The 24,545-nt window shown below is 45.0% G+C and overlaps 1 protein-coding gene across 1 annotated transcript; it reads right to left on the reverse strand.

Annotated features, from left to right (window-relative positions):
- On the reverse strand, positions 1-24,545 carry VTCN1 (V-set domain containing T cell activation inhibitor 1). The gene is made up of 4 exons (XM_040421715.1): positions 24,482-24,545; positions 24,030-24,377; positions 2,368-2,628; positions 1-122 (listed from the first exon to the last, which is right to left on the reverse strand). The coding sequence occupies exons 1-4, from the start codon at positions 24,543-24,545 to the stop codon at positions 1-3; spliced, it is 795 nt and encodes a 264-aa protein (XP_040277649.1).

Raw genomic sequence — 24,545 nt, forward strand, 5'->3', positions numbered from 1 at the left:
CTACAAGTTCACATCTCCAAGATGGAAGGTCAGGATGAGGAAGCCCAGGAGAAGAAGGGAAGGGGACGAGATCCGGGCTGAACTCAACACCACCAGCCGGGACTCTGTCAGCAGGCCGTAATCTGCAAGATAAAACCCATCAGAGACAGACACAGCGAGACAATGGTCAATGTGATGCGATCAGCCACATAATATACTCCTGTAATGTCACCAGCTATATGTTACACTCATGTGATGTCATCAGCCATATGTTATACTCCTGTGATGTCATCACCCGCATTTTATACTCGTGTGATGTCACCAGCTACTATATGTTATACTCGTGTGATGTCACCAGCTACTATATGTTATACTCGTGTGATGTCACCAGCTACTATATGTTATACTCCTGTGATGTCACCAGCTACTATATGTTGTACTCCTGTGATGTCATTAGCTATATTTTATACTCCTGTGATGTCACCAGCCATATGTAATACTCTTGTGGTGTCATCAGCTATATGTTATACTCCTGTGATGTCACCAGCTGTATGTTATTTTCTTGTGATGTCAGCAGCTATATGTTATACTTGTGTGATGTCACCAGGTATATGTTATACTCCTGTGACGTCACTAGCTGTATGCAATACTACTGTGATGTCACCAGCTATATGTTATACTCCTGTGATGTCATCAACCATATGTTATTTTCCTGTGATGTCACCAACCATATGTTATACACCTGTGATGTCATCAGCTATATGTTATACACCTGTGATGTCATCAGCTATATGTTATACTCCTGTGATGTCATCAACCACATATTATACTCCTGTGATGTCTACAGCTATATGTTATACTCCTGTGATGTCATCAACCACATATTATACACCTGTGATGTCATCAGCTATATGTTATACACCTGTGATGTCATCAGCTATATGTTATACTCCTGTGATGTCATCAGCTATATGTTATACTTCTGTCATGTAACCATTAATATGTTCTACTCCTGTGATGTCACCAGCTGTATGTTCTACTCCTGTGATGTCATCAACCACATATTATACTCATGTGATATCTCCAGCTATATGTTATACTCCTGTGATGTCATTAACCACATATTATACTCCTGTGACGTCTCCAGCTATATGTTATACTCCTGTGATGTCATCAACCACATATTATACTCCTGTGATGTCTCCAGCTATATGTTATACTCCTGTGATGTCATCAACCACATATTATACTCCTGTGATGTCTACAGCTATATGTTATACTCCTGTGATGTCATCAACCACATATTATACTCCTGTGATGTCTCCAGCTATATGTTATACATCTGTGATGTAATGAACCTTATGTTATACTCCTGTGATGTCATCAGCTATATGTTATACTTCTGTCATGTAACCATTAATATGTTCTACTCCTGTGATGTCACCAGCTGTATGTTCTACTCCTGTGATGTCATCAACCACATATTATACGCATGTGATATCTCCAGCTATATGTTATACTCCTGTGATGTCATTAACCACATATTATACTCCTGTGACGTTTCCAGCTATATGTTATACTCCTGTGATGTCATCAACCACATATTATACTCCTGTGATGTCTCCAGCTATATGTTATACTCCTGTGATGTCATCAACCACATATTATACTCCTGTGATGTCTACAGCTATATGTTATACTCCTGTGATGTCATCAACCACATATTATACTCCTGTGATGTCTACAGCTATATGTTATACTCCTGTGATGTCATCAACCACATATTATACTCCTGTGATGTCTCCAGCTATATGTTATACATCTGTGATGTAATGAACCTTATGTTATACTCCTGTGATGTCATCAGCTATATGTTATACTTCTGTGATGTAACCATTAATATGTTCTACTCCTGTGATGTCACCAGCTGTATGTTCTACTCCTGTGATGTCATCAACCACATATTATACGCATGTGATATCTCCAGCTATATGTTATACTCCTGTGATGTCATTAACCACATATTATACTCCTGTGACGTTTCCAGCTATATGTTATACTCCTGTGATGTCATCAACCACATATTATACTCCTGTGATGTCTCCAGCTATATGTTATACTCCTGTGATGTCATCAACCACATATTATACTCCTGTGATGTCTACAGCTATATGTTATACTCCTGTGATGTCATCAACCACATATTATACTCCTGTGATGTCTACAGCTATATGTTATACTCCTGTGATGTCATCAACCACATATTATACTCCTGTGATGTCTCCAGCTATATGTTATTCATCTGTGATGTAATGAACCTTATGTTATACTACTGAGATGTCAGCAGCCACATATTACACACCTGTGATGTAATCTCCTATTTATTACCTGTGAGTATGGCGTCTCCTTCAGCATGGGCGACATTGTTGCTTATCACACACCTAAACTGTATATTTTTTTCTGCGTTGCTGAATTCACTGATCACCCTGACCATGCTGCTAAAACTGGGCACATAGTCGGTGACGACACTGGCGAGGTTCTGTCCGGAGGAGACGTTCAGCCAGCTGACGGTGGGTTTGGGGTACCATTTGGGGGAGTCACAACGCAGGGTGGTCTGTGAGATGTTAGTCACCGTCACATCTGAAAACGCTGCAGAGAAAATGTGTGAATGAAAAAGTGTGAATGAAAACGTGCAGTCACTGGGTGAAATCATCGACAGTGAAGCGCCACAGTATGGGGACGAGCGCAGTAATGCACACAGTAATACACACAGTCATGCACAAGGAATACACACAGTAATACGCACAGTCATGCACAAGGAATACACACAGTAATACGCACAGTCATGCACACAGAAACACAAAAAATACACACAGTAATGAACACAGTAATACACACAGTAATGCACACAGTAATACATAGAATAGCGATCACAGCAGTGCAGTAATACACACAGTAGTGATCACAGCAGTGCAGTAATACACACAGTAATACACACAGTAATGCACACAGTAATACACACAGTAGTGATCACAGCAGTACAGTAATACACACAGTAGTGATCACAGCAGTATAGTAATACACACGGTAGTGATTACAGCAGTACAGTAATACACACATTAGTGATCACAGCAGTAGAGTAATACACACGGTAGTGATCACAGCAGTACAGTAATACACAGAGTAGTGATCACAGCAGTACAGTAATACACACATTAGTGATCACAGCAGTAGAGTAATACACACAGTAGTGATCACAGCAGTAAAGTAATACACACGGTAGTGATCACAGCAGTACAGTAATACACACAGGAGTGATCACAACAGTACAGTAATACACACATTAGTGATCACAGCAGTACAGTAATACACAGAGTAGTGATCACAGCAGTACAGTAATACACACGGTAGTGATTACAGCAGTATAGTAATACACACATTAGTGATCACAGCAGTACAGTAATACACACAGGAGTGATCACAGAAGTACAGTAATACACAGAGTAGTGATCACAGCAGTACAGTAATACACACATTAGTGATCACAGCAGTACAGTAATACACACATTCGTGATCACAGCAGTACAGTAATACACAGAGTAGTGATCACAGCAGTACAGTAATACACACATTAGTGATCACAGCAGTACAGTAATACACACAGTAGTGATCACAGCAGTACAGTAATACACACAGTAGTGATCACAGAAGTACAGTAATACACACAGGAGTGATCACAGAAGTACAGTAATACACAGAGTAGTGATCCCAGCAGTACAGTAATACACACAGTAGTGATCACAGCAGTACAGTAATACACACAGTAGTGATCATAGCAGTACAGTAATACACACAGTAGCGATCACAGCAGTACAGTAATACACACAGTAGTGATCACAGCAGTACAGTAATACACACATTAGTGATCCCAGCAGTACAGTAATACACACAGTAGTGATCACAGCAGTACAGTAATACACACAGTAGTGATCATAGCAGTACAGTAATACACACAGTAGTGATCACAGCAGTACAGTAATACACACAGTAGCGATCACAGCAGTACAGTAATACACACAGTAGTGATCACAGCAGTACAGTAATACACACAGTAGTGATCACAGCAGTACAGTAATACACACATTAGTGATCACAGCAGTACAGTAATACACACATTAGTGATCACAGCAGTACAGTAATGCACACGGTAGTGATCACAGCAGTACAATAATACACAAATTAGTGATCACAGCAGTACAGTAATACACACATTAGTGATCACAGCAGTACAGTAATACACACATTAGTGATCACAGCAGTACAGTAATGCACACGGTAGTGATCACAGCAGTACAATAATACACAAATTAGTGATCACAGCAGTACAGTAATACACACAGTAGTGATCACAGCAGTACAGTAATACACACAGTAGTGATCACAGCAGTACAGTAATACACACAGGAGTGATCACAGCAGTACAGTAATATACACATTAGTGATCACAGCAGTACAGTAATATACACAGTAGTTATCACAGCAGTACAGTAATACACATAGTAGTGATCACAGCAGTACAGTAATACACACAGTAGTGATCACAGCAGTACAGTAATACACACATTAGTGATCACAGCAGTACAGTAATACACACAGGAGTGATCACAGAAGTACAGTAATACACAGAGTAGTGATCCCAGCAGTATAGTAATACACACAGTAGTGATCACAGCAGTACAGTAATACACACATTAGTGATCACAGCAGTACAGTAATACACACAGGAATGATCACAGCAGTACAGTAATACACACGGTAGTGATCACAGCAGTACAGTAATACACACGGTAGTGATCACAGCAGTACAGTAATACACACAGTAGTGATCACAGCAGTACAGTAATACACACAGTAGTGATCACAGCAGTACAGTAATACACACAGTAGTGATCATAGCAGTACAGTAATACACACAGTAGTGATCACAGCAGTACAGTAATACACATGGTAGTGATCACAGCAGTACAGTAATACACACAGTAGTGATCACAGCAGTACAGTAATACACACAGTAGTGATCACAGCAGTACAGTAATACACACATTAGTAATCACAGCAGTACAGTAATACACACAGGAATGATCACAGCAGTACAGTAATACACACGGTAGTGATCACAGCAGTACAGTAATACACACGGTAGTGATCACAGCAGTACAGTAATACACACGGTAGTGATCACAGCAGTACAGTAATACACACAGTAGTGATCACAGCAGTACAGTAATACACACAGTAGTGATCATAGCAGTACAGTAATACACACAGTAGTGATCACAGCAGTACAGTAATACACATGGTAGTGATCACAGCAGTACAGTAATACACACAGTAGTGATCACAGCAGTACAGTAATACACACAGTAGTGATCATAGCAGTACAGTAATACACACAGTAGTGATCACAGCAGTACAGTAATACACATGGTAGTGATCACAGCAGTACAGTAATACACACAGTAGTGATCATAGCAGTACAGTAATACACACAGTAGTGATCACAGCAGTACAGTAATACACATGGTAGTGATCAGTGCTTAGACTGCTGGTATTGGTATCTTTTGTTTATTGGCAATAATTTTGCCAGACAACTTCCATTGTTGCTTACCTGCTGACTGAGGAAGTGGACAGAACAGAGCACAGTACTGCATAGGAGGAGAACCAGCATGCTGGTGTCACGGAGGTACCGAGACATGCAGCTTCCCCGCAACAGTGAGTGGCAGGAGATCTTTGAGACTGGCAACATGTGGTTTGATTTGACATGTTTGACCTTGTGGATCATTAGGTGTCTGTCTGGTTTCTGGTACTGGCCGCACCCTGAACCTCCAGGTGTTGCTATTGTGGTCATTTAACTTTGCCTATTTAGAGTTGTCTCTCCCACAATGCTGTGCGGTTTATAGCTTCAGTTGGACCTGTGGATAGCTGGTGTGTGGATCTCGACTGAGTTCCTGGTGCTGCCATAGCTTCTTGGAAGTTAAGTGTTTCCTTCCCTTTGTATTTTTGGCTTTTCTGTGTGTTGCATTTCTTTGCTGTTTTGCATTAGACCTGAGGGAGACTCCCGTTCATCCTTCCTTTTGGAGGAACATGTTGTCTCAGTCCTGACATTAGTACCAGGGTCCTATAGGGTGAGTTAGGACACTAGGTATTCCTGTGTATGCACTCACCTACCTCTGAGGTCTGTTCATACTGGTAGTCAGTCAGGGCTTTGATTAGGGTTTTACTAGGAGGTGTCCATCTTCCTTCCCACGTTTTTAGGCCTTATCTCCTTTCCCCTTTCCCTCCTATCCTCGGTGTGGTGTTTCCCTCCCACATTAGAGCGTGACATTATAAACCGCCAAAACCGTCCTTTTTTTTTTTCTTGTTTGTTTGTGTGCAGCCGTGGATCCTATTGCTGCACTGGCCGGTCAGCTGCATGGGCTGTCTTTGGAAGTAGCTGACCTCCGCACGACCGTCTCGCAGATCCAAAGACCACGGGCTGCTGGTCCTAGTGGTGGTGGTTACCAGGCCTGTCTCGAGCTTAAAGTTGCCCTCCCGGACATATTCTCTGGGGGAAGTGATAATTTCATTTTGTTTAGGGAGGCGTACAAACTGTATTTTAGGCCACGTCCACGCTCATCTGGGGATGAGATTCAGAGAGTTGGTGTGGTTATTTCGTTGCTTAAAGGGGACACTCAGTCTTGGGCTTTTTCTCTGCCGACCGGATCGCAGTCTCACCGGTCGGTGGATGAATTTTTCAAAGCTCTGGGTCTCATCTATGATGACCCAGATCGGACCTCCCTGGCTGAGACAAAGTTACGTGGCTTTCATCAGGCAGAGCGTTCTGCGGAGATCTATTGCTCTGAGTTTAGGAGGTGGGCTACGGATACTGAGTGGAACGATCCTGCCCTCCGTATTCAGCTTTGTCAGGGATTATCAGAGGCTGAAGGACGCTTTGGTCTTTCATGAGAATCCTGAGTCTCTGGAAGCCGCTATGTCTCTTGCAGTAAGCATTGATAGACGCCTGAGAGAGAGATCTAGGGGCCCCCACTCTCAGGACATGATGTATCGTCTTCCTCTGACACTTTGGGTGAAGCTACTCCTAGGTTTATGTCTGGGGACGAACCCATGCAATTAGGGGGAGCTACTCCTGGATCTGCTTTTAAGCATACTGGTAATAGGAAGGGAGTGTGGTTTTCTGCGGACAGAAGGGACATTTTATCGGAGTGTGTCCATGCATTCATCGTTAAAAAGAAAAAAAAAGGGTACGTCTAATTCCCATCTGACTCTTGGAGGGGTGAGAGGAGAGTCAGAAAATGTGCATTTGTCTTTGACTGGTAGTACCCGATTTCTCCTGGCTGCCGAAGTGGCGCTAAAGTCCAAGGCTGTGGGGATTGAGGTGTTTATCGACAGCGGGGCAGGGGTGAACCTGATTGATGCTCAGTTCCTCCATATGCACGGTTTGTCTCCAAGTGCATTAGAGAAAAACATTTCCGTTTTTGCTATTGATTCTGCACCTCTAGCTCAGAAGTGTTTGTCTCAGATGGTGCATGACATCCGATTAAGAATGGGTGACTTTCATCAGGAATTCATCTCGTGTTTTGTGTTGGAGGGTCTCCCTGCATCGGTGGTTCTGGATTTACCGTGGTTGAGCAAGCACAATCCAACCATCAATTGTCAAGTGAGAAAGATTCTGGATTGGGGCGATTATTGCACTGACAATTGTCTGAACACATCTTTTTCTGTTTTAACTACTAACACATTACCCTCTTTTATATCTGATTTCACCGACATATTTTGAGTGGATGCCAGGATTTACCTCCGCATAGGGAATATGATTGTCCTATCAACCTTATTCCCGGAGTTAAGTTGTCCAAATCTAGATTGTATAACCTTTCTGGACCTGAAAGACTGGCCATGAGAGAGTATATTACCGAGAGTTTGGCTAATGGACACATAAGACCTTCCAAGTCTCCAGTGGCTGCAGGGTTTTTCTTTGTTAAAAAAAAAAGGACGGAGGTCTTAGGCCATGTCTGGATTTCCGTGAACTCAATCGGATTACTGTCTGTGATCCTTACCATCTTCCTTTGATTCCCGATTTGTTTAACCAGATTATTGGTGCCAAGGTGTTCTCCAAGTTGTACTTAAGGGGGGAATATAATCTGGTCAGGATCAAGGAAGGGGATGAATGGAAGACGGCCTTCAATACTCCTGAGGGGCACTTTGAGAACCTGGTCATGCCTTTTGGATTGACCAATGCTCCTGCGGTTTTCCAGCATTTTGTGAATGCCATTTTTCATCACCTGGTGGGAAGGTTTGTAGTCGTGTATTTAGATGACATACTAATTTATTCTTCAGACGTGGAAACACATCAGGATCACGTTAGACAGGTGTTACAGATCCTAAGAGATAATAAATTGTATGCAAAATTGAAGAAGTGTGTTTTTGCGGTACACGAGGTGCAGTTCTTGGGCTACCTGCTGTCATCTTCAGGTTTTCGAATGGATTCAGAGAAAGTCTGTGCTGTATTGGACTGGCATCAACCCGAAAATCTGAAAGCTCTTATGCGTTTTTTGGAGTTCACCAACTATTATCGAAAATGTATTCAGAACTAATCGACAATAGTAAAACCCTTAACTGACATGACTAAGAAAGGGACGGATGTCTCAGTGTGGTCTGATTCGGCGTTGCGAGCCTTTTCTGCGATTAAGTAGTGCTTATCTTCTGCCCCTATATTGTGCAGCCGGATGTATCACAACCTTTCATTGTGGAGGTGGACGCGTCCGAGGTGGGGGTATGAGCAGTCTAATCGCAGGGCCCGTCACCTGGTAAATGGCGACCATGTGCATTTTTCTCTAAAAAACTCTCTTCCGCAAAGAGAAATTACAATGTGGGTAACAGAGAGTTGCTGGCCATTAAGTTGGCTTTTGAGAGGTGGCATCATTGGTTGGAAGGGGCGATTCATCCGATCACGGTGTCACAGATCACAAAAACCTGGCTTACCTGGAGTCGGCAAAATGACTGAACCCAAGGCAGGCCAGATGGTCGTTGTTTTTTACCAGATACAATTTCATTGTCACTTATCGTCCTGGGGTTAAGAACGTCAAGGCAGATGCCTTGTCACGTAGTTTTCCTAGAGGTGGTGATTTTGAAAATCCAAATCCGATATTGTCGGAGGGGGTGGTGATATCCGCTCTATACCCTGACCTAGAGGTGACGGTGTTAGAGGCCCAGGGAGATGCATCGGAGTCTTGCCCCTGTGGGAAATAGTTTGTTCCATCAGAATTGCGTTACAAGATGTTTGAGGATCACTGTACGGTTCTTACGGGACACCCTGGGAGTAGATCCACTGCCGACCTCATCTCTCGTAGATTCTGGTGGCTGGGGTTGCGCAAGTGTGTGAAGGACTAAGTGACGGTCTGTAGTACCTGTGCACGTGCTAAGGTGACACATACTTGGCCTTCCGGATATCTACTTCCGTTACCCATCCCGTCCAAACCTTCGACTCACTTATCCATGGACTTCATCACAGATCTACCTAATTCTTCAGGAAAGACAGTTATTCTGGTGGTAGTTGATCGTTTTAGTAAAATGGTGCACTTTATAGCGTTGCCAGGCATACCTAATGCTAAAACACCTGCACAACTGTTTGTTGACAACATTGTGAAACTCCATGGTATTCCCTCTGACGTGGTCTCCAGATTCTGGAAGGCGTTCTGTACTCGGCTGGAGGTAGAACTGTCCTTTTCTTCTGCTTTTCATCCTAAGACGAACGGACAGATGGAGCGCACTAATCAGAGTCTGGAGACTTACTTAAGATGTTTTGTCTCTGAGAACCAGGAGGAGTGGTCTTCCTTTTTGTCTTTGGCAGAGTTTGCCATAAACAATCGTAGACAGGAGTCCACTGGTAAGTCGTCGTTTTTTGGGGCATATGGGTTTCACCCGCAATTCGGCACGTTCTCTGGTTCGGATACTTCGGGTATCCCTGAGGAGGAACGTTTTTCGTCATCATAGTCACCTAAATGGTGGAAAATTCTAAATAACTTGACGAATATGGGCAACAAATACAAGTATAAACATGTGGCTGACAGGAAATGTAAGAATGGTCCGGACCTAAATGTGGGTGATTTTGTGTGGCTGTCTGTAATGCCCCAGAGTGGCATTACCACCTTTTTACGCCCCTCTACTATCTTCTATGGTTGATTCAGTGTCATCATGTGCATCTATTACCAGTTCCTGCATAATGTGTATTTATATTCCCTTGCAAAGGTTGTGTTCATGTAATGTACCTGGTCTACCAGCAGATGGCGGCTGTGTTAGCTCTAGAGAGGGAGGAGTTCAGTTAGTTAGAGTTAGTCTAGCTTACCCCCTCCAAGGGGAAGGCTGTGTGCCAGCCAGCAGAGCACTGTCTGCTCGACTGGACCAAGAGAGGACAAAAAGCTTCAGAAGACAAGAAGAAAGATTCCCTGGGTAAAGACAAAGATACAGATCAAGATAAAGACATAGTCAGACTACAATAAATTAAATTGCAGCCTACAGCAGAAAAGGAAAAATTCCTATTTAATTCTGTCAGCACAGCAGAGCTAAAGAGTACAGATGTAGCAGAGTCTAATGTGTTTGCCTGCCAGAACTTTTGCCAAAGCCTGCTGGTAACCAAGATAAAGTTAGAAGATTGTTCCCTGATGCAAGTTTATTCAAGTAAAGCTGTTTCAACTTCAGTAAAAGTCTGGACTCAATTTATTCTACAAATTCCTCAACCATTCACCCTATTTGCACTGCTTCGGACTACAACGCTGGGGGTTCTGGGATATCCAGGTAGGAGCACCGTGACAAGTGCACATCCACACCTAAAGGGACATTTTAGGCTACCCTTACACCACTCTGGCATTCCTACACCTGGGTTCCACCTACACCATCTACATAGGGACCTTAGATTGTGAGCCCCATTGGAGATAGTTGGATGCTAATGTCTGTAAAGCGCTGCAGAATATAGTAGCGCTATATAAGTGCTTAAAATAAAAAATAAAAATAATAGGAGGACTCAGTCCCTCGTTGCAGAAATGCAACTGGTGTCACTACAAAAACTCTCATAACATCTTAAAGGGATCCCATGGCTCATGTCACCAGAAGTCCGCTGCATGTCCACAACAAACATTAAGTTGAAGGTTCCTTCTTGGAAATTGGGTCCAAGGTTTATTGGTCCATATAAGATCACTGCCATTGTGAATCCTGTAGCTTTTCGTCTTGAACTTCCTCAGGCCCTGAAAATTCATAATGTGTTTCACAAATCTTTGTTGAAGACATATGTTGAACCTTTGGAGCCTTCCCCCTTGCCACCCGCTCCTGTCATGGTGGACGCCAGTTTGGAATTCCAGATCGCCAAGATAATTGACTCTCGAGTTCTCTGTAGATCTCCAGTATCTTGTTCACTGGAAGGGTTATGGACCACAGGAGAGGATGTGGGTACCGGCATCTGACGTGAATGCCAGTCGTTTGGTGAAAGCCTTTCACAGGTCTCATCCGGATAAGGTTGGTCCTGGGTGCCCGGAGGTCACCCGTAGAAGAGGGGGTACTGTCACGGACGTTCCCGCGACAGGTGGCAGGAGATTGGTGAGACTGGCAACACGTGGTTTGATCTAACATGTTTTCCTTTTGGATCAAATGACATCTGTGTTGTTTCTGGTGCTTGCCACACCTTCTTTTGTGGTCATTTAACCTTCTCTATTTATTGTTGTTTCTCCCACTATGCTTTGCGGTTTATAGCTTCTGTTGGACTTGTGGTTAGCTTGTGTTTGGTTCTCGGCTGAGTTCCTGGTGCTACTAAAGCTTCATTGACGATAAGTGTTTTCTTCCCCTTTTGTATTTTGTTTATATATGTGTGTGTTGCCTTTTCCTGTTGTTTGTCTTTAGGCCTGAAGGAGACTCCTGTTCATCCTTCTCTTTGGAGGAACAAGTAGACTCAGTACTGATATTAGTTCCAGGGTCCTATAGGGTGAGATAGGATTCTAGGTATCCGGTGTATGAACTTGTCTACCTTTGGGGCCTGTTCATAATGGTAGTCTGTCAGGACTGGAGTTAGGGTTTTCTCTAGGAGGTGTCCATCTTCCTTCCCTAGTTTCCAGGCCTTATTCCGGTATCCACTTTCCCTCCTATGCTCGGTGTGGTGTTTTTCTCCCACACACAAGCGTGACCGAGTCCCTGCTCTGACTCCATACTTAGCTTAGGAATCCCTGCTCTGACTATATACATAGCTTAGGAGTCCCTGCTCTGACTCCATACATAGCTTAGGAGTCCCTGCTCTGACTCCATACATAGCTTAGGAGTCCCTGCTCTGACTCCATACATAGCTTAGGAGTCCCTGCTCTGACTCTATACATAGCTTAGGAGTCCCTGCTCTGACTCTATACATAGCTTAGGAGTCTCTGCTCTGACTCTATACATAGCTTAGGAGTCCCTACTCTGACTCTATACATAGCTTAGGAGTCCCTTCTCTGACTCTATACATAGCTTAGGAGTCCCTGCTCTGACTCTATACATAGCTTAGGAGTCCCTGCTCTGACTCCATACATATCTTAGGAGTCCCTGCTCTGACTCTATACATAGCTTAGGAGTCCCTGCTCTGACTCCATACATAGCTTAGAAGTCCCTGCTCTGACTCTATACATAGCTTAGGAGTCCCTGCTCTGACTCTATACATAGCTTAGGAGTCCCTGCTCTGACTCTATACATAGCTTAGGAGTCCCTGCTCTGACTCCATACATAGCTTAGGAGTCCCTGCTCTGACTCTATATATGGCTGTGTATGAAGATAAAGGGGGTATCCCCAAGCGCTGCCTCTATTTTTGAAGTTTTTGTACCCGGTTTCGAACTCATCACCATCTACCAAGGTGGTTGTCTCACCTCAGACATTGGGGTCATATCACTAGGATATGCCGCCAATGTCTGACAGGTACGGGAGCTCACAAAGTGAAGGAGGGTGCACAGTGCATTCGTGGCCGCCCTCCATTCATTCCTATGGGAGCATTGTACCATTGAGATTAATGGGAAGCGCACCGCGCAAGTGCACCCACTGTTCCTTTTACTTCTGTGGGACTGACTGAAATATCTGAGCCAGCGTTTCCATATAAATGAATGGAAGGCGACCATGCATGCGCAGTGCGTCCTCCTCCACTTTGCAGGCTCTGTTTTAAAGCGGTTCTGTCACTAGGATGAACCTTATTAAACCAGACATATTGCCTGGTAGTGTGCATCCTGCTGATTAAAACTATACATTTCTTTTGTCTGTATCATAAACGGCTGCAGAGAAATGTGTGTTTTTATTCATATGCAAATGAACAATTGGAGCACCAGGAGGCAGGGCGGAATCATCTGAGCACTGCTCTGTAACACGCCCTGTGCTATGCACATGCCCCCTTAACTTGAATGACAGGGCTAGCCATCAGGCTGAGGGCAGAGCTGTGTCCTAGCGTCTACATATCATCTACTCTATGTACTATAACTTCAACACACTGAGATCTGCTCCGAAACCTAATCTACATATCATATACACTATGTACTATAGCTACACCACACTGAGTTCTGCTCAGAAAGCTCATCTAAATATCATATACACTATGCACTATAGCTTCACCACACTGAGATCTGCTCAGAAAACTAATCTACATATCACTGCTTTATTCACAGACACAATATATGATTATACAGACACCAGTAATATGTGATACCTTATAAGTATAGGAAAGACATGCTGAGGCCAGAGCTGTGTCCTAGCATCTACATATCATATACACTATGTACTATAGCTTCACCACACTGAGATCTGCTCAGAAAGCTCATCTACATATCATATACACTATGTACTATAGCTACACCACACTGAGTTCTGCTCAGAAAGCTCATCTACATATCATATACACTATGTACTATAGCTTCACCACACTGAGATCTGCTCAGAAAACTAATCTACATATCACTGCTTTATTCACAGACACAATATATGATTATACAGACACCAGTAATATGTGTTATCTTATAAGTATAGGAAAGACATGCTGAGGCCAGAGCTGTGTCCTAGCATCTACATATCATATATACTTTGTACTATAGCTTCACCACACTGATATCTACTCAGAAAGCTCATCTACATATCACTGCTTTATTAACAGACACAATATATGAATATACAGACACCAATAATGTGTGATACCTTATAAGTATAGGAAAGACATGCTGAGGTCAGAGCTGTGTCCTAGCATCTACATATCATATACACTATGTACTATAGCTTAACCACACTGAGATCTGCTCAGAAAGCTCATCTACATATCACTGCTTTATTCACAGACACAATGTTTGATTATACAGATACCATGTGTGTTATCTTATAAGTAGGAAAAAACACACATCTCTATGTGGTAATGATATAACTAGAGGTTAAGCTATTGGTTTTGTATGTAGAGATCCTGGATTTGAATCTTAGGAGAGACTTTGAAGTTTTTTAGTTCAGATATTTTTTTCTTCCATATTTATCCCATAACAAAAGTCTATTCTTATCGTATAATGTTTTTTTTAGAAAGCTAATAAATATTAGTGGTTTCTTTCAGTGCTTGAAGTGGGCCGGAACGCGGCGGTACTCAGTACCGCCACTTCCAAAAATTGCCCTGGAGAGTACCAGCACCTCTCCGTGCGCCCAGTACGTGGGTTTCCGGTACCGGAGCGCAGCGGAGAGCTGGCAGTATCTCCTCCCTAATGTCGTTGGCTGGGCAGCTAGTGGAGGGGGGCGGGTCGTTGCAGAGTACGGCTCAGGCTGGCGCAGGCAGGGAGTTGACCTCACGTTAGGTGACGTCAACTCCTTCCCGCGCGCCTGTGACTGAGGAGCGATCAGTGCGGCGACCAGTGACTGGTCCTCCTTGGAGTCAGGAGTCGGACGGTGCAGCAAAGAACATCGACTTTGCTTTGGAATCCAACTTCTGAAGAGTACTGGTGAGTGACAGGCATACACACATTAGTTCCTCTCTGTACCAGTACCCCCCCCCCCTGGCAGGGGGGTACTGGTACAGAGAGGAATTAATGTGTGTGATGAGGGGGGGGGGGGGGTCTGATGTGCAGGGGGGTACTGGTACAGAGAGGAACGAATGTGCGGTGGTGGGGGGGGGGGGTACTGGTACATAGAGGAACTAATATATATGTGTCTGATGGGTGGGTCTGATGTGTAGGGGGCCCCTGCACATCAGACCCCCCCATCACACACATATATATTAGTTCCTCTATGTACCAGGACCCCCCCCCCCCACCACCGCACATTCGTTCCTCTCTGTACCAGTACCCCCCTGCACATCAGACCCCCCCCCCTCATCACACACATTAGTTCCTCTCTTTACCAGTACCCCCCCCCCCCACCACCACCACACATTAGTGCCTCTCTGTACCAGTACCCCCCTGCACATCAGACCCCCCCCCCTCATCACACACATTAGTTCCTCTCTTTACCAGTACCCCCCCCCCACCACCACCACACATTAGTGCCTCTCTGTACCAGTACCCCTCTGCACATCAGACCCCCCATCACACACATATATATTAGTTCCTCTATGTACCAGTACCCCCCCCCCCCCACCACCGCACATTCGTTCCTCTCTGAACCAGTACCCCCCTGCACATCAGACCCCCCCCTCATCACACACACACACACATTAATTCCTCTCTGTACCAGTACCCCCCTGGCAGGGGGGTACTGGTACAGAGAGGAATTAATGTGTGTGTGTGTGATGAGTGGGGGGGGGGGTCTGATGTGCAGGGGGGTACTGGTACAGAGAGGAACGAATGTGCGGTGGTGGGGGGGGTACTGTACTGGTACATAGAGGAACTAATATATATGTGTGTGATGGGGGGGTCTGATGTGCAGGGGGGGGGAGCACCGGCGCCTAATAGAGTACCGGCACCTCTTTTGGCCCACTTAAAGCACTGGTTTCTTTATAATCATCGATTGTGTCTGTGAAAAAACAGGTAATAGGTTTTAGCAAAAAACAAAACACTATTCTCAATATAGTAATATAATAATATTCTTCCTTTTAATATAGTTAAAAACATGTCTCTCCTGGGACGTCCACATACAGAATAGTCCACTTTATCACCAAGATATAGCCTTACCACATAGAGAAGTCTGTTTTTTCTATACTTATAAGCTATCACATATTACTGGTGTCTGTATAATCATATATTGTGTCTGTGAATAAAGCAGTGATATGTAGATGAGCTTTCTGAGCAGATCTCAGTGTGGTGAAGCTATAGTACATAGTGATATGATATGTAGATGCTAGGACACAGCTCTGCTCTCAGCATGTCTTTCCTATACTTATAAGATAACACACATTACTGGTGTCTGTATAATCATATATTGTGTCTGTGAATAAAGCAGTGATATGTAGATGTGAGCTTTCTGAGCAGATCTCAGTGTAGTGAAGCTATAGTACATAGTGATATGATATGTAGATGCTAGGACACAGCTCTGCTCTCAGCATGTCTTTTATATACTTATAAGATAACACACATTACTGGTGTCTGTATAATCATATATTGTGTCTGTGAATAAAGCAGTGATATGTAGATGAGCTTTCTGAGCAGATCTCAGTGTAGTGAAGCTATAGTACATAGAGTATATGATATGTAGATACTAGGACACAGCTCTGCTCTTAGCATGTCTTTCCTATACTTATAAGATAACACACATTACTGGTGTCTGTATAATCATATATTGTGTCTGTGAATAAAGCAGTGATATGTAGATGAGCTTTCTGAGCAGATGTCAATGTGGTGAAGCTATAGTACATACAGTCAGGTCCATAAATATTGGGACATCGACACAATTCTAACATTTTTGGCTCTATATACCACCACAATGGATTTCAAGTAAAATGAACAAGATGTGCTTTAACTGTAGACTGTCAGCTTTAATTTGAGGTTATTTACATCCAAATCAGGTGAACGGTGTAGGAATTACAACAGTTTGCATATGTGCCTCCCACTTGTTAAGGAACCAAAAGTAATGGGACAGAATAATAATCATAAATCAAACTTTCACTTTTTAATATTTGGTTGCAAATCCTTTGCAGTAAATTACAGCCTAAAGTCTGGAACGCATAGACATCCGCAGACGCTGGGTTTCATCCCTGGTGATGCTCTGCCAGGCCTCTACTGCAACTGTCTTCTGTTCCTGCTTGTTCTTGTGGCATTTTCCCTTCAGTTTTGTCTTCAGCAAGTGAAATGCATGCTCAATCGGATTCAGGTCCGGTGATTGACTTGGCCATTGCATAACATTCCACTTCTTTCCCTTAAAAAACTCTTTGGTTGCTTTTGCAGTATGCTTTGGGTTATTGTCCATCTGCACTGTGAAGCACCGTCCAATGAGTTCTGAAGCATTTGGCTGAATATGAGCAGATAATATTCCCCGAAACACTTCAGAATCCATCCTGCTGCTTTTGTCAGCAGTCACATCATCAATAAATACAAGAGAACCAGTTCCATTGGCAGCTATACATGCCCACGCCATGACACTACCACCACCATGCTTCACTGATGAGGTGGTGTGCTTAGGATCATGAGCAGTTTCTTTCCTTCTTCATACTCTTCTCTTCCAATCACTCTGGTACAAGTTGATCTTGGTCTCATCTGTCCATAGGATGATGTTCTAGAACTGTGAAGGCTTTTTTAGATGTCGTTTGGCAACCTCTAATCTGGCCTTCCTGTTTTTGAGGCTCACCAATGGTTTACATCTTGTTGCGATGAAGTCTTCTCTTGATTGTTGACATTGACACACATACACCTACCTCCTGGAGAGTGTTCTTGATCTGGCCAACTGTTGTGAAGGGTGTTTTCTTCACCAGAGAAAGAATTATTCGTTTCCACCACAGTTGTTTTCCGTGGTCTTCTGGGTCTTTTGGTGTTGCTGAGCTCATCGGTGCGTTCCTTCTTTTTAAGAATGTTCCAAACAGTTGTTTTGGCCATACCTAATGTTTTTGCTATCTCTCTGATGGGTTTGTGGTGTTTTTCAGTCTAATGATGGCTTCACTGATAGTGACAGCTCTTTGGATCTCATCTTGAGAGTTGACAGCAACAGATTCCAAATGCAGATAGCAGACTGGAAATGACCTCTGGACCTTTTATCTGCTCATTGTAATTGGGATAATGAGGGAATAACACACACCTGGCCATGGAACAGCTGGGAAACCAATTGTCCCATTACTTTTGGTCCCTTAACAAGTGGGAGGCACATATGAAAACTGTTGTAATTCCTGCACCGTTCACCTGATTTGGATGTAAATACCCTCAAATTAAAGCTGACAGTCTGCAGGTAAAGCACATCTTGTTCATTTCATTTTAAATCCATTGTGTTGTTGTATAGAGCCATAAATGTTAGAATTGTGTCAATGTCCCAATATTTATGGACCTGACTGTAGCTTATATGATATTGTGAAGAAATCCCCCTTTTCTTTCAATATTTCTTCCTATGCCATTCGGTGGTTGTAACTACCGAACGCTGGATCTATATGTACCAAATGGCTAGAAGAGCGCTATTCGGTACTTTATTCGTTTTTCCCTTGTTCTAAAGTGACCGGCAAAGACACCCAAACTTATGGAACTATTTTGGGCAGCCCACCCAGGGTGAACCGGTCACAGAAGACTTCCATGTTTCTTTGAGAACCCCTAAACCGATCTGGGTGAAATTTGAATATGTTGATCACCCAAATCGGGGCTATCAGGGGACATATGATTTGTGGGGATACCTTATGTACAAAGGGGTGTTCCAGATATTGGGGGAAACTGTGACTTTTCTGCCTAGAGATAATCAAGTTGTTACTTTATCAGGCTTGATTATCTCCAGGACTAGGGGAGGGCATTGTATGTTTATGCTGGAAGAGTTTTATGTTTCCATTGTACTTGATTGGCTATACTGTGTCCCTCCCTGTGGGATGTCCCCTTGCATGGGAACTTGCATAAAAGCCTGTGTGTGTTAATTAAAGAGTGTTCTATTTGTACCCTTCTTCTGGACTTCGGCTGATGTTTGGGGATTCGCATGCTTTGTTAAGGGAATCATCTTAAAAAGTTATTGGCATTTCGTATGGAATTCGTCTTCTTCAACTGCCGAACGGAGCGCTATATTCACCAGGCTCGGGTGGTTCGGGAGGAAACTACCGAATGTGGTTTAAAGATACTTGGTTTCCTTAGAGATATGTAGATACTAGGACACAGCTCTGCCCTGAGCATGTCTTTCCTATACTTAGTGCATCTTATAAAGGGAATACTAGTGAGTCCCTTCCATTATGCAAGCGCTCACTAGTCTGCAGGAGGAGGAGGAGTGAAGCACTGTGAGCGCTGTACTTGCCCCTCCTTCTGCTCGCTTTTCTCGGGACCCTCACTGCTCTGTCCTGGCTGCCTGCAGTGTCAGGTCTTGCAGAGCGCACTTTGACCTGACGCTGCAGGCAGTCACGTGACGGGCCCCGAGAAAAGAAGAGAGCCAAGACCGGGAGAGTGGCGCCAGAAGAGGTAAGTTAATTTATTTATTTTACAGTCTGATCTGAGATCTGATATGGGGGTCTGGAGAGGTCTAATGGGGGTCTGATTGGGGGTCTGGAGGTCTAATGGGGATGTGATTGGGGGTCTGGAGGTCGAATGGAGGTGAGATATGGGGATTTGGAGGTCTAGTGGGAGTCTAGAGGTCTAAGGGGGTCTGAAGGCCTGGTCTGAGGTCTAATGGGGGTCTAGAGGTCTGGTCTGAGTTCTGATATGGGGGTCTGGGTGCTAAGGGGTGGGGGGTGGTCCGCCCCAGGTGCCGACTCTCAGGGGGGTGCCAGAAGCAATGAGCGCTTCCATCAATACAGATTGCTGGAGTGCAGGGAGTTGCGTCCTGTCACTCACGGCTCCGCTCCATGCGCTCCTCCCCTCCTTCAGGCCGGCGGAGCAGAGAATGGTGAAGCAGGAAGACTCCTCCCCGCTCCACCATTCAGCCTGCAGGCACGGATCGCACTGCCAGCCTGTGTGGGCGGAGCCTGCAGACTCGAAATCTACATAAGCTCCGCCCACACAGTGCTGGAGAGCGATCTGTGCCTGCAGGGGAGAGAACTGTGAGCTTCAGGAACGGGACAAGGAGGTAAAGAGGACTTTATTACTCTGGAGGGAGCACAGAGGGCTTTATTACTCTGGAGGGGGCACAGAGGACTTTATTACTCTGGAGGGGGCACAGAGGGCTTTATTACTCTGGAGGGGGCACAGAGGGCTTTATTACTCTGGAGGAGGCACAGAGGGCTTTATTACTCTGGAGGGGACACAGAGGGCTTTATTACTATGGAGGGGACACAGAGGACTTTATTACTCTGGAGGGGGCACAGAGGGCTTTATTACCATGGAGGGGGCACAGAGGAATTTATTACTCTGGAGGGGACACAGAGGGCTTTATTACTCTGGAGGAGGCACAGAGGGCTTTATTACTATGGAGGGAGCACAGAGGACTTTATTACTATGGAGGGGGCACAAAGGACTTTATTACTCTGGAGGGGGCACAGAGGACTTTATTACTCTGGAGGGGGCACAGAGAGATTTATTACTCTGGAGGGGGCACAGAGAGATTTATTACTCTGGAGGAGGCACAGAGGGCTTTATTACTCTGGAGGGGACACAGAGGGCTTTATTACTCTGGAGGAGGCACAGAGGGCTTTATTACTCTGGAGGGGACACAGAGGGCTTTATTACTCTGGAGGAGGCACAGAGGGCTTTATTACTATGGAGGGAGCACAGAGGACTTTATTACTCTGGAGGGGGCACAGAGGGCTTTATTACTCTGGAGGGAGCACAGAGGTCTTTATTACTATGGAGGGGGCACAGAGGTCTTTATTACTATGGAAGGGGCACAGGAGGCTTTATTACTATGGAGGGGGCACAGAGGGCTTTATTACTCTGGAGGGGGCACAGAGGGCTTTATTACTCTGGAGGGGGCACAGAGGGCTTTATTACTCTGGAGGGGGCACAGAGGGCTTTATTACCATGGAGGTGGCACAGAGGACTTTATTACTATGGAGGGGGCACAGAGGACTTTATTACTATGGAGGTGGCACAGAGGACTTTATTACTCTGGAGGGGACACAGAGGGCTTTATTACTCTGGAGGAGGCACAGAGGGCTTTATTACTATGGAGGGAGGACAGAGGACTTTATTACTATGGAGGGGGCACAAAGGACTTTATTACTCTGGAGGGGGCACAGAGGGCTTTATTACTCTGGAGGGGGCACAGAGGGCTTTATTACTCTGTAGGAGGCACAGAGGGCGTTATTACTCTGGAGGGGACACAGAGGGCTTTATTACTCTGGAGGAGGCACAGAGGGCTTTATTACTCTGGAGGGGACACAGAGGGCTTTATTACTCTGGAGGAGGCACAGAGGGCTTTATTACTATGGAGGGAGCACAGAGGGCTTTATTACTATGGAGCGGGCACAGAGGGCTTTATTACCATGGAGGGGGCACAGAGGACTTTATTACTATGGAGGGGGCACAGAGGACTTTATTACTATGGAGGTGGCACAGAGGACTTTATTACTCTGGAGGGGACACAGAGGGCTTTATTACTCTGGAGGGGACACAGAGGACTTTATTACTCTGGAGGGGGCACAGAGGGCTTTATTACTCTGGAGGGGGCACAGAGGGCTTTATTACCATGGAGGGGGCACAAAGGACTTTATTACTATGGAGGGGGCACAGAGGGCTTTATTACTCTGGAGGGGACACAGAGGGCTTTATTACTCTGGAGGAGGCACAGAGGGCTTTATTACTATGGAGGGAGCACAGAGGACTTTATTACTATGGAGGGGGCACAAAGGACTTTATTACTCTGGAGGGGGCACAGAGAGATTTATTACTCTGGAGGGGGCACAGAGGGCTTTATTACTCTGGAGGAGGCACAGAGGGCTTTATTACTCTGGAGGGGACACAGAGGGCTTTATTACTCTGGAGGAGACACAGAGGGCTTTATTACTCTGGAGGGGACACAGAGGGCTTTATTACTATGGAGGGAGCACAGAGGGCTTTATTACTATGGAGGGGGCACAGAGGACTTTATTACTATGGAAGGGGCACGGGAGGCTTTATTACTATGGAGGGGGCACAGAGGACTTTATTACTATGGAAGGGGCACAGGAGGCTTTATTACTATGGAGGGGGCACAGAGGACTTTATTACTCTGGAGGGGGCACAGAGGACTTTATTACTCTGGAGGGCGCACAGAGGACTGTATTACAATGGAGGGGGCACAGAGGGCTTTATTACTATGGAGGGGGCACAGAGGGTTTTATTACTATGGAGGGGCACAGAGGGCTTTATTACTATGGAGGGGGCACAGAGGACTTTATTACTCTGGAGGGGGCACAGAGGACTGTATTACAATGGAGGGGGCACAGAGGGTTTTATTACTATGGAGGGGGCACAGAGGGCTTTATTACTCTGGAGGGGGCACATAGGTCTTTATTACTATGGACGGGGCACAGAGGACTTTATTACTCTGGAGGGGGCACAGAGGACTTTATTACTATAGAGGGGGCAAAGAGGGCTTTATTACTATAGAGGGGGCACAGAGGACTTTATTACTATAGAGGGGGCACAGAGGACTTTATTACTATAGAGGGGGCACAGAGGGCTTTATTACTCTGGAGGGGGCACAGAGGGCTTTATTACAATGGAGGGGGCACAGAGGGTTTTATTACTATGGGGGGCACAGAGGGCTTTATTACTATGGAGGGGGCACAGAGGTCTTTATTACTATGGAGGGGGCACAGAGGACATTTACTACTCTGGAGGGGGCACAGAGGACTTTATTACTATGGAGGGGGCACAGAGGGCTTTATTACTCTGGAGGGGGCACATAGAGCTTTATTACTATGGAGGGGGCACAGAGGGCTTTATTACTATGGAGGGGGCACAGAGGTCTTTATTACTATGGAAGGGGCACAGAGGGCTTTATTACTATGAAGGGGGCATAGAGGACATTATTACTGTGACGGGGCACAATGTGAATTTCTACTATGGAGGGGGCACAGAGGGCATTACTAGCACAGTGGGCATTACTACTATTAAGGGGGCAAAATGGGCATTATCACTGTGAAGGGGGCACAGAGGGCATTAATACTGTGATGGGGCACAATGTGGATTTCTACAATGAAGGGGGCACAGAGGGCATTACTAGCACAGTGGACATTACTATTATTAAGGAGGCAAAATGGGCATTATCACTGTGAAGGGGGCACAGAGGGCATTATTACTGTGATGGGGCACAATATGGATTTCTACTTTGAAGGGGGCACAGAGGGCATTACTAGCACAATGGGCATTACTACTATTAAAATGGACATTATTACTGTGAAGGGGCACAAAGAGGGCATAACTACTGTGAAGGTAGTACAATGAGGGCAACAATACTGTGAAGGGGTAACAAAAAATTAAAGTATTGGGGGGGGCAGAGAATGTACCCACCCCGGGTGCCAAACACCGTAGGCACGTCATTGTCACTGACCACTGGTAGGAGATGCTTTAGAAATTAATTTTCAGCTGAGCAGCGTCCGTTGAATATGAGTGACACACGGAGGGTAAAAAACGGACACACGGACCAAACACGGATGATTTACAGACATTACGAATGGAACGCGCAATAATTTTTTCACTGATGTGAAAATAAATGGAAATGTAAACGAGGCCTTGATGGATCAAGTAAGAAAGTACAGGACCCATGAGTGTCATTCCTCTATAGCAGAGAGGCTCAACCTGCGGCCTTCCAGCTGTTGCAAAACTACAACTCCCATCATGCCTGGGCAGCCTACAGCTATCAGCCTACAGCAGTGCATGGTGGGAGTTGTAGTTTTACAACAGCTGGAGGGCCACAAGTTGAGCCTCCCTGCCCTATAGGCACCCTGAGATTGTCGACACTGGGGAGATAAGTCCCGTCTCCCTGAGAACGCTCCCGTCCCACATGCTTCTCACCTCCGACGCTGAGGCTCAGCGTGTTCTGTCCTTGCCCGTTAGAGTTGGTGATTGTGCACTTGTAGACGCCGGCGTCATTCATCTGGACATTGATTAACGTCAGGGAGGCATTGCCTGCAGACAGCTGGGTGAGGAAGAGCGAGGTCCGACTTTTGAAGTTTGAGTTCTGATCGGTCAATGAAATCTTTCCGTTCTCATATTTGTAGACATTCCCAGTGTCTCCCACCTTCTCCCAGAGGACATTACTGGATTTTTTAGCATCAGGGGTAAAAGTGCAAGGAAGGATCGCAGCCTTACCGATCTCTCCGACAGTGTTAACGGTGGTCACGTCATTAGTGGTGCTGTTACCTGGAGGAGGAAAGCGGTGGGTGAGGTCTACATGTCACTGCCGCATCTGATGGTTCAGATAATGTGCAAAAGAAAAGGTCACATCCGTGTACGGCAGAACTTACCGGCAGCACTGAGGCCGATGATGAGCGCAAGGGCGGCAACAAGGAGGATGATAATCGCAATCAT

The sequence above is a fragment of the Bufo bufo genome, chromosome 3, assembly GCF_905171765.1.
Source record: "Bufo bufo chromosome 3, aBufBuf1.1, whole genome shotgun sequence".
Taxonomy (NCBI): domain Eukaryota; kingdom Metazoa; phylum Chordata; class Amphibia; order Anura; family Bufonidae; genus Bufo; species Bufo bufo.

Bases quoted from the DNA above. Each gene is read 5' to 3' on its own strand.
- VTCN1 (XM_040421715.1), bottom strand. From the start codon at position 24,545: ATGATTGCGATTATCATCCTCCTTGTTGCCGCCCTTGCGCTCATCATC. The intron at 2,629-24,029 runs GTGAGAAGCATG...TTTTCTCTGCAG, and splicing joins GCTGAGCCTCAGCGTCGGAG to CGTTTTCAGATGTGACGGTG. The intron at 123-2,367 runs GTAATAAATAGG...TTTATCTTGCAG, and splicing joins AGGAGACGCCATACTCACAG to ATTACGGCCTGCTGACAGAG.